Below are 14,466 nucleotides of genomic sequence, written 5' to 3'. Positions count from 1 at the left end.
TACATTGAACGATGGCAGTCTGTGAAGTTAAAAACTATCATGGGGTTGTTAAAGTAAAAAATAGATATTGTGGACATTAAAATATACGTCTGCGTGAAGCGTGGATTAATTATTGACGATGGAATTCTTTCAATTGTGCAAAAACAAAAGTTGAAATAAGGTTCATTGAATAGTACGAGTCAAATTGAACCAGTCAAAAGGCGCATGACGACGTAACTAAGGTTGATATGATGTGATCTCCGGTAGTTGCGAATTTTGTAGGAGAGACAATCACAATGCCAGAAGGAAATACAAGTTGAACTAGTCCACATTCACGCACTAGCAGTAAAATTTAAGTCGTATACAACGTAGAACATCAATGATGGACTTGTTAAAGAGTAACTGCGATCTTGAATATAGGGAGAGTTCTGGCAATCAGTAGATGAATGAAGCAGATTATGGCACAATTGGAGTTTGAAATCTGGAATGAAAGAAAAGGGAGGAAAATGAAGTTATGTTATAACGGAAAATGAAGAAGGAGAAAAGAAAAAATTGAAAGAGGAGGCTTACCCTTGGGACTAGTGTGAGGTGTCTGCTAGCGTTGGCTGTGTGAAGCAAACTGGCGAGTAGCTTTATTGCTGCTTCTAGTGTTGTGTGTATGTATACGTACAGGCGGGGAGTGAGTCATATGAGGAGGAGGGGCGACCGATTCCTTGGGCGGGTCGGATGTTCGTGGAGGGGGTGTCGCACGAAAGGGCGGTAGAGCAGAAGCTGTTGTTACAGAGGAAATATTATTAGCGGTTGTATAATTAAAAATTCTCATAAGTTATTATTATTTATATTGAAAAGAGAGAGTAGTTCTGGAATTTTTTTGATTATTGGACTTTTAATTTCTGAAGTATCATTTAAATTTTTATTTCCGTTAAAATGCTGATCTAAGAATATGTAAATGTTCTCAAACTCTGTCATAAGTTTACTTTTATTGACGTATTTCAAGATTTGAAGGTCTTTTTCAATTGTCGTAAAACTGTGACTAGTTTCTTTCATATGGGTGCTCATGGCGGAATACTTTTTATATTTCGAAGTGTTGTAGTGTTCAAGGTATCTGGTCAAAAAGCTACGTCCAGTCTGTCCGATATAAGAAAATCCGCAATGGGCGCATTTAAGCCTATAAATGCCAGAGTTTGAGAATTCATTGTGATTAATGTTAACTATATTTGAATTGAAGAATATATTACGGTTCATATATCGGGTTCTATAAGCGATATTAATATCGTATTTCTTTAGAGGGTTAGTAACTTGAAATAGGCCTGGGTTCGTGTAGGTAAAGGGAGCATATTTTGTTTTTTTAGGCTTGTCTGGAATCAATTTCGTTGCGGTTTTTAATTTTATCTTTTTGATAATTTTATTAATCATCAAGGAACTATAGCCATTAATTCTGGTCAAACCCTTGATATAGTTTAGTTCTTTTTTGCGATTTTCAGTTGTGAGTGGGATTTTTAATGCTCTATACACAAGACTAAAAAATGCAGCCTGTTTATGAGATTGCGGATGTAAGGAATCGTTTCTTATAGTGAGCAACACAAGAAGGCTTTCTAAATATTTGAAAAATGAAATTATTCTCTCTTGAAACGTTTAAATCCAAAAAGTTTAGAGAACCATTGATCTTGTCTTCCTTAGTGAATTTGACATCATTGTCAAGCTCATTAAGGGATGTTAGCATGCTGTGACTATCATTTTTTTTTTGTGTATCTATAATGGCAAAAGTGTCATCAACATACCTTAACCATAATTGAAGATCGTTGATATTATTGATTATATTGTTATTTTCCAAATCATCCATAAAGATATTAGCTAGAATGCCTGAGATTGGGTCACCCATTGCTAGGCCCTTTTGATGATATATTCTATTATTGAAGGTGAAATAATTATTAAGTACAAATTCTAACAAACTGATGAAATTATCTATTTTGCATTTGCTAAGGTTACTGTGTTTTAAAAGGTTTGTTTTAATAGTCTTGACCGTTTTGCTTACCGGAATACTGGAATACATATTGGTAATATCATACGATACCATTATGTGATTATGCTCAAGATTGAATTTCGATAATTTTTCACAAAACTCAACAAAATTTCTTATATGGTCTGTATTATTGAATGTAAAGTGTTTACTGAGAAAAATATGCAGAAATTTTGAAACTTTGTAAGAAGGGCTGTTCATGCAGTTAATAATAGGGCATATAGGTATGTCTTTTTTATGGATTTTTGGCAAAGCTTTTGCAGTTGGGAGTTTTGGGTTCATTATTATAAGTTTCTGATATTCGTGTTCTTGTAATAAGAATGGTAGAGTGATCATGAGTCATCCTCTAGTCAATATAGTTATCACATCACACAGATACTGTACCTTGTAATACTGTGTTCACATATTTTAACACTTGTTGTAAAGATTGAGCAACACATGCCTGTCGATCCACAACATAAATTATGGAAAGTCTGAGATAGCTTTCACCAACATATAATGCCAGACCTCCACAAGTACTACAACACTTAATGCGTACGCCCTCTGCAATTTGTTGATCAGCCACTTTCCACGAACCTAACAAGACTATGTTCCACGAACGTTTGAAGTCCAGTCCATTGTAGCCGTGTCACTCGAATACCGTATATCAGCACTACTTCCTTCTCGTACAGTCTGTCCGCACTACTTCCTGTCCGTACCGAGTGTGGTTCCCGCCATTTGATCAACCTTTATAGGCATCAGCATTCCCCTTCCTCTCACATAATACGTCTGGATTGGTCCTTGCCAGCCAATCATGAGTGATCCTCTAGTCAAGACCATGCCTTGAACTTCTTCATGCTCCCAAGACATAAACAAATGCTGGGGTATATCACATGACTCATAGAACTTTCCTAGTACAATAATAAGCTCCTCTCGTCAGGCTGGGATATATACATGACTCATAGAACTTTCCTAGTACAACATCAACAAACACATCTCATCAGACACTGGGATGTCTGCATGAGTCATACGAATTACCAGAGTCCAAGATAGCAATGTTTTCCCACTCATGCAAAACAAATTACTCATACTACATATATGGTTACCTTCCAGCTTACAAAGATTAATGACAAAATATACAAATGAAATAATAATAATAATAATAATAATAATAATAATAATAATAATAATAATAATAATAATAATAATAATAATAATAAAGCGAATACTGACAATAATATCTCTAACTTCTACATACAGTGTGAGGCTATGATATATGTACTATCACACCACGTATTTAAAATAGGTTAATTGAAAACTAAGAGTAACTGTAAGAACTCCAGTTCATTTTTCCCTTTTTACTCATGACAAATATGCAAGCCTTTCAAACATCAGCTAGTTCCTTCCTGTGACCTTATAATTATATCCTGTAGAGTGTAATCTGTAATTCTTAAAATAAATAAAATAATGTAACAAGTGGTATTTTAACTAACATTCTAATAGTTCTAGACCTATCAGTATCACTATCAGTAATATTTACCTGTAATATAGAATATAAAATTTTCTTAGGCTTACTGAGTCATAGTGTTATTTATGTATAATATTACTTCATATTCATAATTACAGAAAATGAAAAATGTAGATGGGATGAAAATAGAATGGTGAATAATTAATATATGTGTGTAGCTGTGAGGACTACTTGCACAAAATAACAAGGAATTTGAACTGTCACGCTAGAAGCATCTGAGCTTGTAAAGTATGTTCAGTAGAATGTTTACATAACCAATCCTGAGAAATTTGCATCAGTAATTTCTTACAGTATTCATGTTAATGTTCCAGGATTTGGTCATTCCCTTATCAGCTCCTCGTTTAGCTCACCACAGTATGGATGTTGAGGATGCTGCACTCCTTGCTTCAGCAGTCAAGAATACCACAAAGCGACCTAAGGATTGTATATTCAGTGAACATCTTGAAAAAAGTGGAGGTAAGGAAGTTATTATATTTGTTTTATATATTTTTTTTTTAATCTGCTTACTATGAAGTATCAATTACTAGTACATTAGGCATTAATGGGGGTTGTCATTACAAAATTTTCATTTTCATTTTAAAAATTGTAGGACAAATTATTTAGAATAATGTTGAAAATGTAACTGTATTTAGTTTAGATGTACAGTCCATAGAATTGTGGAACTGATGATGTCACACTGTATGAAATGTTAAGATGAATATTTAAGGGCAGAGAAAGAATGAAAGAATCAATCATTGCTGTGTAATATATGACAGGACCTGACTGTTCAAAATAAAATCGTTTAACTATTGATATTTATTTCAAGATCACCAGCATCATTGTCCCACTTTCCTTACATCCAACATAAAAACACTGATACTTTTAGCTTCAGTTTGCCAGAAAATTTAAATTTCTTTCTCAAATTTCACTTTCACCACTAGTTTTAGACATACCGTACTGTACTTGTATTATTATCTTATTTGAAGATATTGCAAAAAAAATAATAACTGAAAAATAGGTAGTAGAAAACAGTACCATATATGTAAAGAACATTTGCTGGGCAAATAATTGAAGGATTGATATAATACTGAAATGTGAATCACGAACCAAGAGGTCGAGATAATGGTTCACTCCATGAGGGAAACCCTGGCAAGTTGCACAGTTGCCAGTTGGACAACCTATTTAATAATTTATTATTTTAACCATTATGGTTTGATTTTGATCTGTATTAACTTATATCTAATACACCACTGAAAAACACTAGTAAAGATCTATGTCTACCTTGTCAACCCAAAATTACAAATACAATGTGCATGTGTAGAATACAATTTATGGGGCACTTAGAAAGAATGGACTCAAACAGACTCACTCACAGAATGTACACATTCTCAAAGAATAAAAACACTGGATCAAATTGGTACAAACAGACAGAAGGAATTAGAATCACCAAATCTACTGGACCAAGACAGAAACACTTCTATTCACTACATATGAAGGAATACTAGGCTAAAAGAAAAAGCCAAGAAATGTTGACCCCGTGTGGTCCTAAGTGACCCATTCATGAGGAAGAAGAAAGAAGAAAAAGCTGTACATGTTTAGAAAATTTCACTTAAGGAGCGACCAAACATTCTACCAAATAATTTGTGGATTTGATGCCTAATCTTCTCATAACATACTCTAAATAAGTTATAATTAAAATACCAGACTTGTCATCTGAATAATCATCATCTTCCTTCCAAGTAATGGGCCATGTGTCCCATTATGGTCTTGCATTTTTCTTTTTGCAAGACTTGAAAGCAATCAAATGTCCTTTTGACGGGTTGCTAGCCTGAAGGAAGTAAGACCATTGGTGAGACTGCCACCTCTCAGCTAATGCACTAGCTGAAATTACTGCATTTCCTCCATAATTGATGTAATGGTTATACTGCCGTGACACGGTCGACAGGGCCTCGTCTCTGGGAACAGGTTTGTTCAGGAGAGGTTATGTCATCATCATCATCATCATCATCATCATCATCATCATCATCATCATCATCATCATCATCCTTCCAAGTATTAGGCCATGGTCTTGCATTTTCTTTCCTCGCTTCATTGGACGTCCTATAGATCTCTGACCTCTTGGTTGACAACGTAGGATCTCCTTTGGTAGTCTTCCAGATTCCATCCTCTGAACATGACATTTCCAGTTTTCTTGGTAATCATAGATGTAATTGATTACTGGTTTCACATTCAGTCCCTTAAGCATATCCTCATTTCTTATACGATCCCATTTCATATAGCCTGCTGTTCTGCACATGAATGACATTTCACGTGCTGTAATTCTAGAAATGTCTTGAGTTCTTATTGTCCATGCCTCACTGCCATAGCAGAGGGTTGGTCTGGCTAAAGTGTTATAAAGACGTAAGCGAGTGTGTTTTTGGGCAAGAGATGGTTTCATGATATGATTTATGATTCCTGTTGTTCTGGTAAATTTGGTTATTTTTGCAGAGATCTCAATTTCCCCTTGGTAAGATAAATTGTATCCCAAATAATTGAATTCGTTGACTCTTTCCAAAATGTTATTATCTAAACAGATTTTACTGGTGATAGGGTCCTTCCCCTTAAAGGCCATTATTTTGCTCTTTTGTGGTGAAATGATCATGTCGAATTTTGAAGAGACTTTCTGGAAATTAAATACTGACCACTGAAGATCATCTTCTGATGATGCTACCAATGCAACATCATCAGCTAAGAGTACAGCATCTAGATGTGTTAGATATCTGCTGACTGGGATTGACCCATGCCTTTCATACCTCCATTCCTGTATTATGTTGTTCATATAGGTTATGAACAACAAAGGAGAAAGTCCACAACCTTGTCTCACACCTCTGCTGATCGGTTCCCATTCAGTCTGATGATTACCTAACTTTATTACAATAAGGTTGTCACTGGGTAAGACATGAGACTTGGGTGCATTTGATTGTGGCAAGATTGTTGGCGCCAGATGTATGGGCCACTCCATCTCTGCAGTCGTGCAAGCGCTGAGATTTTTAAGGGCCACTATATCAAGAGCGTACTGTGAATGCATGCATTCAGGCAAAACCACAGCCACCAGGATCAACTGCCATGGTGTAAGACGTGTTGATGACAACATTCGCGGTCGGCTAGCTCACATCATAAGAGGGGATAGACAGGCCACGGTGCAGCAGATCACTCGTCAGTTCAATGCTGGACAACGACAACGTGTGAGCAGCCATACCATCCAGAATCATCTCCTACCATAAGGTACAGAAGCAAACATCCCACAAGAGTATCTCTGCTCAACACACATCACACGGCATGATTGTCGTGGGCAAATGAATACTGTCAATGGGTGCTCAAAGCATGGAGAAAGTTCACCTGGACAGATAAGTTGACGTACCAGTTGGTACAGTCCGATGGCCGAGTATGGATGGATTGTCAACCACATAACGCAATAGATCCCTCTTGTCAGCAGAGTACAGTTCAGGCCGGTGGTGATGGTATACTTGTATGGCGAATGCTCATATGGGATGAAATGGGACCTCTGGTACATCTGACAAGATCCCTCACTGTCGAACGTTACAGGAACATGCTGGCGGATCATGTTCACCCCTTCCAATACCCTGCAGATGACCTGTACATACAGCAAAACAGTGCTCCAGCCCATCACTCGCATACTGTAGGTGACTGGTTCACTGAGCACTCCACAAATGTGAAGATGCTTGTCTGGTCCCAGAGGAGCCTCAATTGTAATCCCAGTGAGCACATCTGGGATGCTGTCAAGAGGGATGTGCATGCCCTGGACCCTGCTCAAACCAATCTTCATGGATTATGGGATGCTGTGTAATGATCATGGATCAGTATGGCTCCTCAACACTTCCAGTGTCTTGTGGAGTCCATGTCATGCTCCATCGCCACTGTCATCAAGGTGAAAGCGGATGCTACATGCTACTAGGCAGGCATTTCTAATTCTTAAATATTCATTCTTAAAAGAATTTGTATTTATGGGTCCATCTTTTCAATACCCATAAACAAATTCTTTTAAGAATTGTCATTTATTCAAACTTTTCTTTTTTTTTTTTTTTACTATTATTTCAAATTCTTTATTTAATTATAAGTCAATACGGAAGCGATATGAAATTTATCATTTGCAACAAGGCATCTCTATTTCAATTGCTCATGAGTTTATATGCTTGCAGCAACCACTATTTTTCCAAGATGTAACAATATTCAGTTTTGTAACTTTTAATGGACTCAATCCATCAAGTGCCAAGTGTCTATATTTTCAACAGTCCCGACTGCTTTGTAGTGCCAGTGCCAAAATTTCGGCACCTAACTAGACGGGCTTTTATGTTGTCAGTGACATGTAGTCGCATCTTATTGAACTTCTTGAACTAATCTTCTGAAGGTTAAGTCGGAAGATAGGACCACTGAACTAGTTGGCTGTGTGGTACTGGCTGCATGGCTATAAGGTTGCATTCAGGATGCAGTGGGTTCGGACCCCCACCATCGGCAGCTCTGAAGATGGGTTTCTGTTGTTTCCTATTTTCACACCAGACAAATACTGGAGCTGTACCTTAATTAAGTCCATAGTTGATTTCTTCCCAGTTTTAGCCCTTCCCTATCCCACTGTTGCTGAAAATCTTCCTGAGTGCAACACCAAAGTGCTGGAAAAAAGAAAAGATTAAAAATCAATTAGACACGTTTGTTGTTCTCCTGGGAAATAAAAGATCTTTACAACATAGATGGCTACCAAGAGGCTATAAACATTACCTACAACAATGAAAGAATTGCAAAAAATGCGTCACTTATTCAAACATTTTTCTTTACAGTTATTTCAGCTTCTTTATTTAACCCTAGTATTATTTGAGGATTTTTCCTCAAATACTGAGCATACAGTTACTGGATTACAGACATATTTTTATATGTTTGTGTGAACCACAAATAAATAATAATATACATGTATTTTATATTATTTAATGCATAGAAATATAACTTTAAAGGTGATGAAAGAAACAAAAAGACTAAATTAGTAACAATTGGTCATATTGTGAAAAATATTTAAACAATTGGAAACAATTATAAAAAATGAAGTCTTAGGCTAGAAGTGGGTGAAATTATATCTGTGACTGAATACATTTGTTGTGTAACTTTTACATTATAACCTCAATAATCAATCAATAAATACTGATCTGCATTTAGGGCAGTCGCCCAGGTGGCAGATTCCCTATCTGTTGCTTTCCTAGCCTTTTCCGAAATAATTTCAAAGAAATTGGAAATTTATTGAACATCTCCCTTGGTAAGTTATTCCAATCCCTAACTCCCCTTCCTATAAATGAATATTTGCCCCAGTTTGTCCTCTTGAATTCCAACTTTATCTTCATATTGTGATCTTTCCTACTTTTATAGACGCCATTCAAATCTATTCGTCTACTAATGTTAATCCACGCCATCTCTCCGCTGACAGCTCGGAACATACCACTTAGTCGAGCAGCTCTTCTTCTTTCTCTCAATTCTTCCCAACCCAAACATTGCAACATTTTAGTAACGCTACTCTTTTGTCGGAAATCACCCAGAACAAATCGAGCTGCTTTTCTTTGGATTTTTTCCAGTTCTTGAATCAGGTAATCCTGGTGAGGGTCCCATACACTGGAACCATACTCTAGTTGGGGTCTTACCAGAGACTTATATGCACTCTCCTTTACATCCTTACTACAACCCCTAAACACCCTCATAACCATGTGCAGAGATCGGTACCCTTTATTTACAATCCCATTTATGTGATTACCCCAGTGAAGATCTTTCCTTATATTAACACCTAGATACTTACAATGATCCCCAAAAGGAACTTTCACCCCATCAACGCAGTAATTAAAACTGAGAGGACTTTTCCTATTTGTGAAACTCACAACCTGACTTTTAGCCCTGTTTATCAACATACCATTGCCTGCTGTCCATCTCACAATATTTTCGAGGTCACGTTGCAGTTGCTTACAATCTTGTAACTTATTTATCACTCTATAGAGATTAACATCATCTGCAAAAAGCCTTACCTCCGATTCCACTCCTTTACTCATATCATTTATATATATAAGAAAACATAAAGGTCCGAAAACACTGCCCTGAGGAACTCCCCTCTCAACTATTACAGGGTCAGACAAAGCTTCACCTACTCTAACTCTCTGAGATCTATTTTCTAGAAATATAGCAACCCATTCAGTCACTCTTTTGTCAAGTCCAACTGCACTCATTTTTGCCAGTAGTCTCCCATGATCCACCCTATCAAATGCTTTAGACATGTCAATCGCGATACAGTCCATTTGACCTCCAGAATCCAAGATATCTGCTATATCTTGCTGGAATCCTACAAGTTGAGCTTCAGTGGAATAACCTTTCCTAAAACCGAATTGCCTTCTATCGAACCAGTTATTAATTTCACAAACATGTCTAATATAATCAGAAACAATGCCTTCCCAAAGCTTACATAGAATGCATGTCAAACTTACTGGCCTGTAATTTTCAGCTTTATGTCTATCACCCTTTCCTTTATACACAGGGGCTACTATAGCAACTCTCCATTCATCTGGTATAGCTCCTTCGGTCAAACAATAATCAAATAAGTACTTCAGATATGGTACTATATCCCAACCCATTGTCTTTAGTATATCCCCAGAAATCTGATCAATTTCAGCCGCTTTTCTAGTTTTCAACTTTTGTATCTTATTGTAAATGTCATTGTTATCATATGTAAATTTTATTACTTCTTTGGCCTTAGTCTCTTCCTCTATCTCGACATTATCCTTGTAACCAACAATCTTTACATACTGCTGACTGAATACTTCTGTCTTTTGAAGATCCTCGCATACACATTCCCCTTGTTCATTAATTATTCCTGGAATGTCCTTCTTGGAACCTGTTTCTGCCTTAAAATACCTATACATACCCTTCCATTTTTAACTAAAATTTGTATGACTGCCAATAATGCTTGCCATCATGTTATCCTTAGCTGCCTTCTTTGCTAGATTCAATTTTCTAGTAAGTTCCTTCGATTTCTCCTTCCACAGCCATTTCTAAATCTATTTCTTTCCAGTCTGCACCTCCTTCTTAGTCTCTTTATTTCTCTGTTATAATAAGGTGGGTCTTTACCATTCCTTACCACCCTTAAAGGTACAAACCTGTTTTCGCATTCCTCAACAATTTCTTTAAACCCATCCCAGAGTCTGTTTACATTTTTATTTACCGTTTTCCACCGATCATAGTTACTTTTTAGAAACTGCCTCATACCTGCTTTATCAGCCATATGGTACTGCCTAATAGTCCTACTTTTAAGACCTTCCTTTCTATCACATTTATTTTGAACTACGACAAAAACAGCTTCATGATCACTAATACCATCTATTACTTCAGTTGCCCTATAGAGCTCATCTGGTTTTATCAGCACCACATCCAAAATATTTTTCCCTCTGGTTGGCTCCATCACTTTCTGAATCAGCTGTCCTTCCCATATTAACTTATTTGCCATTTGTTGGTCATGCTTCCTGCCGTTCGCATTTCCTTCCCAATTGACATCTGGCAAATTCAGATCTCCCGCTACAATCACATTTCTTTCCATGTCGTTTCCCACATAGCTGACTATCCTATCAAATAATTCCGAATCCGCATCAGTGCTACCCTTTCCCGATCTGTACACTCCAAATATATCAAGTTGCCTATTATCTTTAGAAATGAGCCTTACACCTAGAATTTCATGTGTCTCATCTTTAACTTTTTCGTAGCTTACAAATTCTTCTTTCACCAGAATGAAAACTCCCCCTCCCACCTTTCCTATCCTATCTCTACGATACACACTCCAGTGCCGTGAGAAAATTTCTGCATCCATTATATCATTTCTCAGCCATGATTCCACTCCTATTACAATATCTGGTAAATATATATCTATTAAATTACTTAATTCTATTCCTTTCTTTACAATACTTCTACAGTTCAACACTAACAATTTTATGTCATCCCTACTTGATTTCCAGTTCCCTGTTCCCTTATCACCACTCCCTAGGCCATCCCGTTTCCCTGAATGTACCTCCCTATTACCCTTCCAAACAAATTTCCTAACTTATACGTACCACTGCGGTTTAAATGAAGGCCATCCGAGCGCAGATCCCTATCTCCTACCCACCCATTAGGATCTAGAATTTTCACTCCCAGTTTCCCACATACCCACTCCATAGTCTCATTTAAATCCCCAATCACCCTCCAGTCAGTATCCCTCCTACACAGTATTCCCTTAATAACAATCTCCGCTTTCTTAAACTTCACCCGTGCTGCATTTACCAGATCCCACACATCTCCAACTATGTTGGTACTTATATCAGCTTGCCTTACGTTGTTGGTACCAACGTGAAACACTACCACATTCTCCTTCCCCTCCTCCTTCTCTTCTACTTTCCTCAACATCTGCCTCAACCTAATTCCTGGATAACATTCTACCCTGGTTCCCTTTCCTCCACACACTTTCCCCACGTGTCTAACGATGGAATCCCCCATGACCAGAGCCTCAACCCTACCCACCTCATTTGATCCCCTCCCCTCCTCGTCAGCCCTATCTTTCCTGATAGCTGCAGAAGCTACTTCCTCCTCCCTTTTCTCCTTCCCATGACCCTGTTCCACCTGTCTTTTCCTATCCTCTACTCTACATTTCCCTTTCCTACCTTTTCCCTTCCTCCTACTTCCACGCATCTCAGCAACAGTTCCCTGTCCCTCATCTTCCCTCTGTTGTTCTACCTGGAGTGACTCGTACCGATTTCGCACAGTCATCTGTCCTGAATTCTGATCCTGAATAGAGCCCTTGGCCTGCAATCTCCTTCCCCTTAGAACATTAGACCACCTGTCTTCTACAACTCCCCCCTTTCCTTCCCCTTATGCTGGATATCCGGAATATTTATTTTAGAGCATTAGTTCCTATTTTAAATAAAGAAAAGTGTTACTTCATAATTCCTGGGAGCTCACCAACCTATGAATTACTACATTTAAGACATGCTGTGATAATATACCCACTACCCTCACACTTTCACTTTCAGTTTTGTCATCTGACAAACTCTCCACATTATTTTCCATCCAATAATCATCATCATCTATCCACATCCTCACAAATGAGTCTTTCAATTTCATTATCACCAACATAAACAGATTCTGTGTTGCTTCACTGACAATCCTTTGAAATGTAAAGATAAAATAGTGTCTGCTTTCCGAAAAATGCTTAAGTACCGGTACAAGTTTTGTCATTATTTTATGTATATAATAAGTTAAATTTTTGCCAGTTTTTACTATAAGTGGCTAGTCCCACATTGTGATATATAAATAACTACACATTATAAACATGTATATTAGGTGAAATCTTTCTGTCAACTCATTATAATTATAATTTTATCAATACGGACCAAAATGAAGATAATGACATATGAAACAACAAGAAGAAGACATGGGGCCATGGGCTGCAGGCTTCATTAATTTCCTTAAATTTAGCATAGCATTAAATGTGAATATCTATTACCAATGACAAGAATGATAGCTCAGATTAAATAGTACTCAAATTTGAAACTTCTCATCTGGCATCATAGAGTAGAACACATGGCAGTTTCAAGATTAATGCACCCACTTCTCCTTGAGAATTTTCCCTCCCTCAGGTTATCTGTGAGCTCTAACATGTATGATTTCAACCTTGCTAGTACTGTACAAGCATTTCAAATGTGTATTTGTGGAAATAATGTAATTAACAAGTTTCTTTTTGTTCCCTCAGATAAGAAAGGTGGCAATGCTGGTGGTGGTTCATCTGGTAAGTAATCACATTAATAAAAATATTAAAGCACTAGTTACTGTCATATTTTTTATTATGGGCACTCAAGTTTAGGCTTTAATTACAAACAAACCAATAGGCCTGTTGCAATGTGAGTTATACTAATATTTTCCTTGTTTAATTCTACATTAGTGTATATAAGACACATTGTTTTTTAAAATTCATTAAATTATTTTATTTGTGGTTGTAATAAATATTGTCCGGGTTTCTGGCTTCTTCTCTAGGAAGCACTCACCTAGGAATATATATAAGGAAAACTCGTTGTCTGATGGTAATGAAATTTTTATACCACATGTATTTGTAGTGTAATACTCAAGTTACAATTTTTTTCAACCATCCTGAAAAAAGTTCTTATAATTTTTCTAAAGCAACTCTTTCTCAGCCCAGGATAAACATACAGCAGCAAACTTAGGCTTGTTTTGAAGCACTCAGTCATGGTTATCAAAAACTACAACAACTGTAACCGTACAGTGTGGTACCGAATTTATGAAGAGTAATATTGAAAGGAGGTTTTTTTGTATGCCGGAGCGTGTGATTGACAGCAGGTTGGGGTGTGAAATCAGGCACAGTGTTTCTGCGTTCAGTAGTAATCACGCACGCAACGAACACAGCTTTTCGTTTACTTACAACCTTTAATTTTATTTCCTCTTTTAAATTCCACTTCGCATTACCTTTTCTCATAAGGGCTTTGGACCTTCAAGAGCAGGTTTAAAAATGGTTGACTTCCTATTTTAGAAATATCACACTGTACTGTCGATGTCATTTAGTCAGTTGTTCCAGCTTCTTTACTGGTGTTTGAAAATAAGGCCTGGCAAGAACAGTCAGCTCTGATTTAGTTAATTTGTTATAATCATTAACTCCAGGTGGTAGTGAAATATTCTTTGATGTTATCCAAGATATAATTTCAGGTTTCAGCCATAACATGTTCTGGTTTTTAGATGAAGGATTGACAATTGTATGATATGGAGCTTGATCTATAATGACAGCCGACCTTTGAGGCAATAAACTCAGGACTTTCATGAACCATTCTTCATAATGAGTTGAGTTCATCTCATTGTGGTAATCACCACTTCATTTCTTGCCAATAAAACAAAGTTCTGCACCATCAAGAAATCCTTCTTTACTTCCGAT

At 37.0% G+C, this 14,466-nt stretch overlaps 1 protein-coding gene across 1 annotated transcript in view; it reads left to right on the top strand.

Moving 5' to 3' along the window:
* Positions 1-13,322, top strand: part of LOC136866757 (uncharacterized) — a 62,126-nt gene extending 48,804 nt beyond the window's left edge. The window contains exons 4-5 of the mRNA XM_067143867.2: positions 3,818-3,962; positions 13,279-13,322. Of these exons, the coding sequence (XP_066999968.2) occupies positions 3,818-3,962; positions 13,279-13,322 (189 nt within the window). The remainder of the gene's footprint in view (positions 1-3,817; positions 3,963-13,278) is intronic.
* The last annotated feature ends 1,144 nt before the right edge of the window (positions 13,323-14,466 follow it).

This window comes from Anabrus simplex, chromosome 3 (genome assembly GCF_040414725.1).
Source record: "Anabrus simplex isolate iqAnaSimp1 chromosome 3, ASM4041472v1, whole genome shotgun sequence".
Classification (NCBI taxonomy): Eukaryota; Metazoa; Arthropoda; class Insecta; order Orthoptera; family Tettigoniidae; genus Anabrus; species Anabrus simplex.
This window is presented reverse-complemented; position numbering and strand designations above follow the sequence as displayed.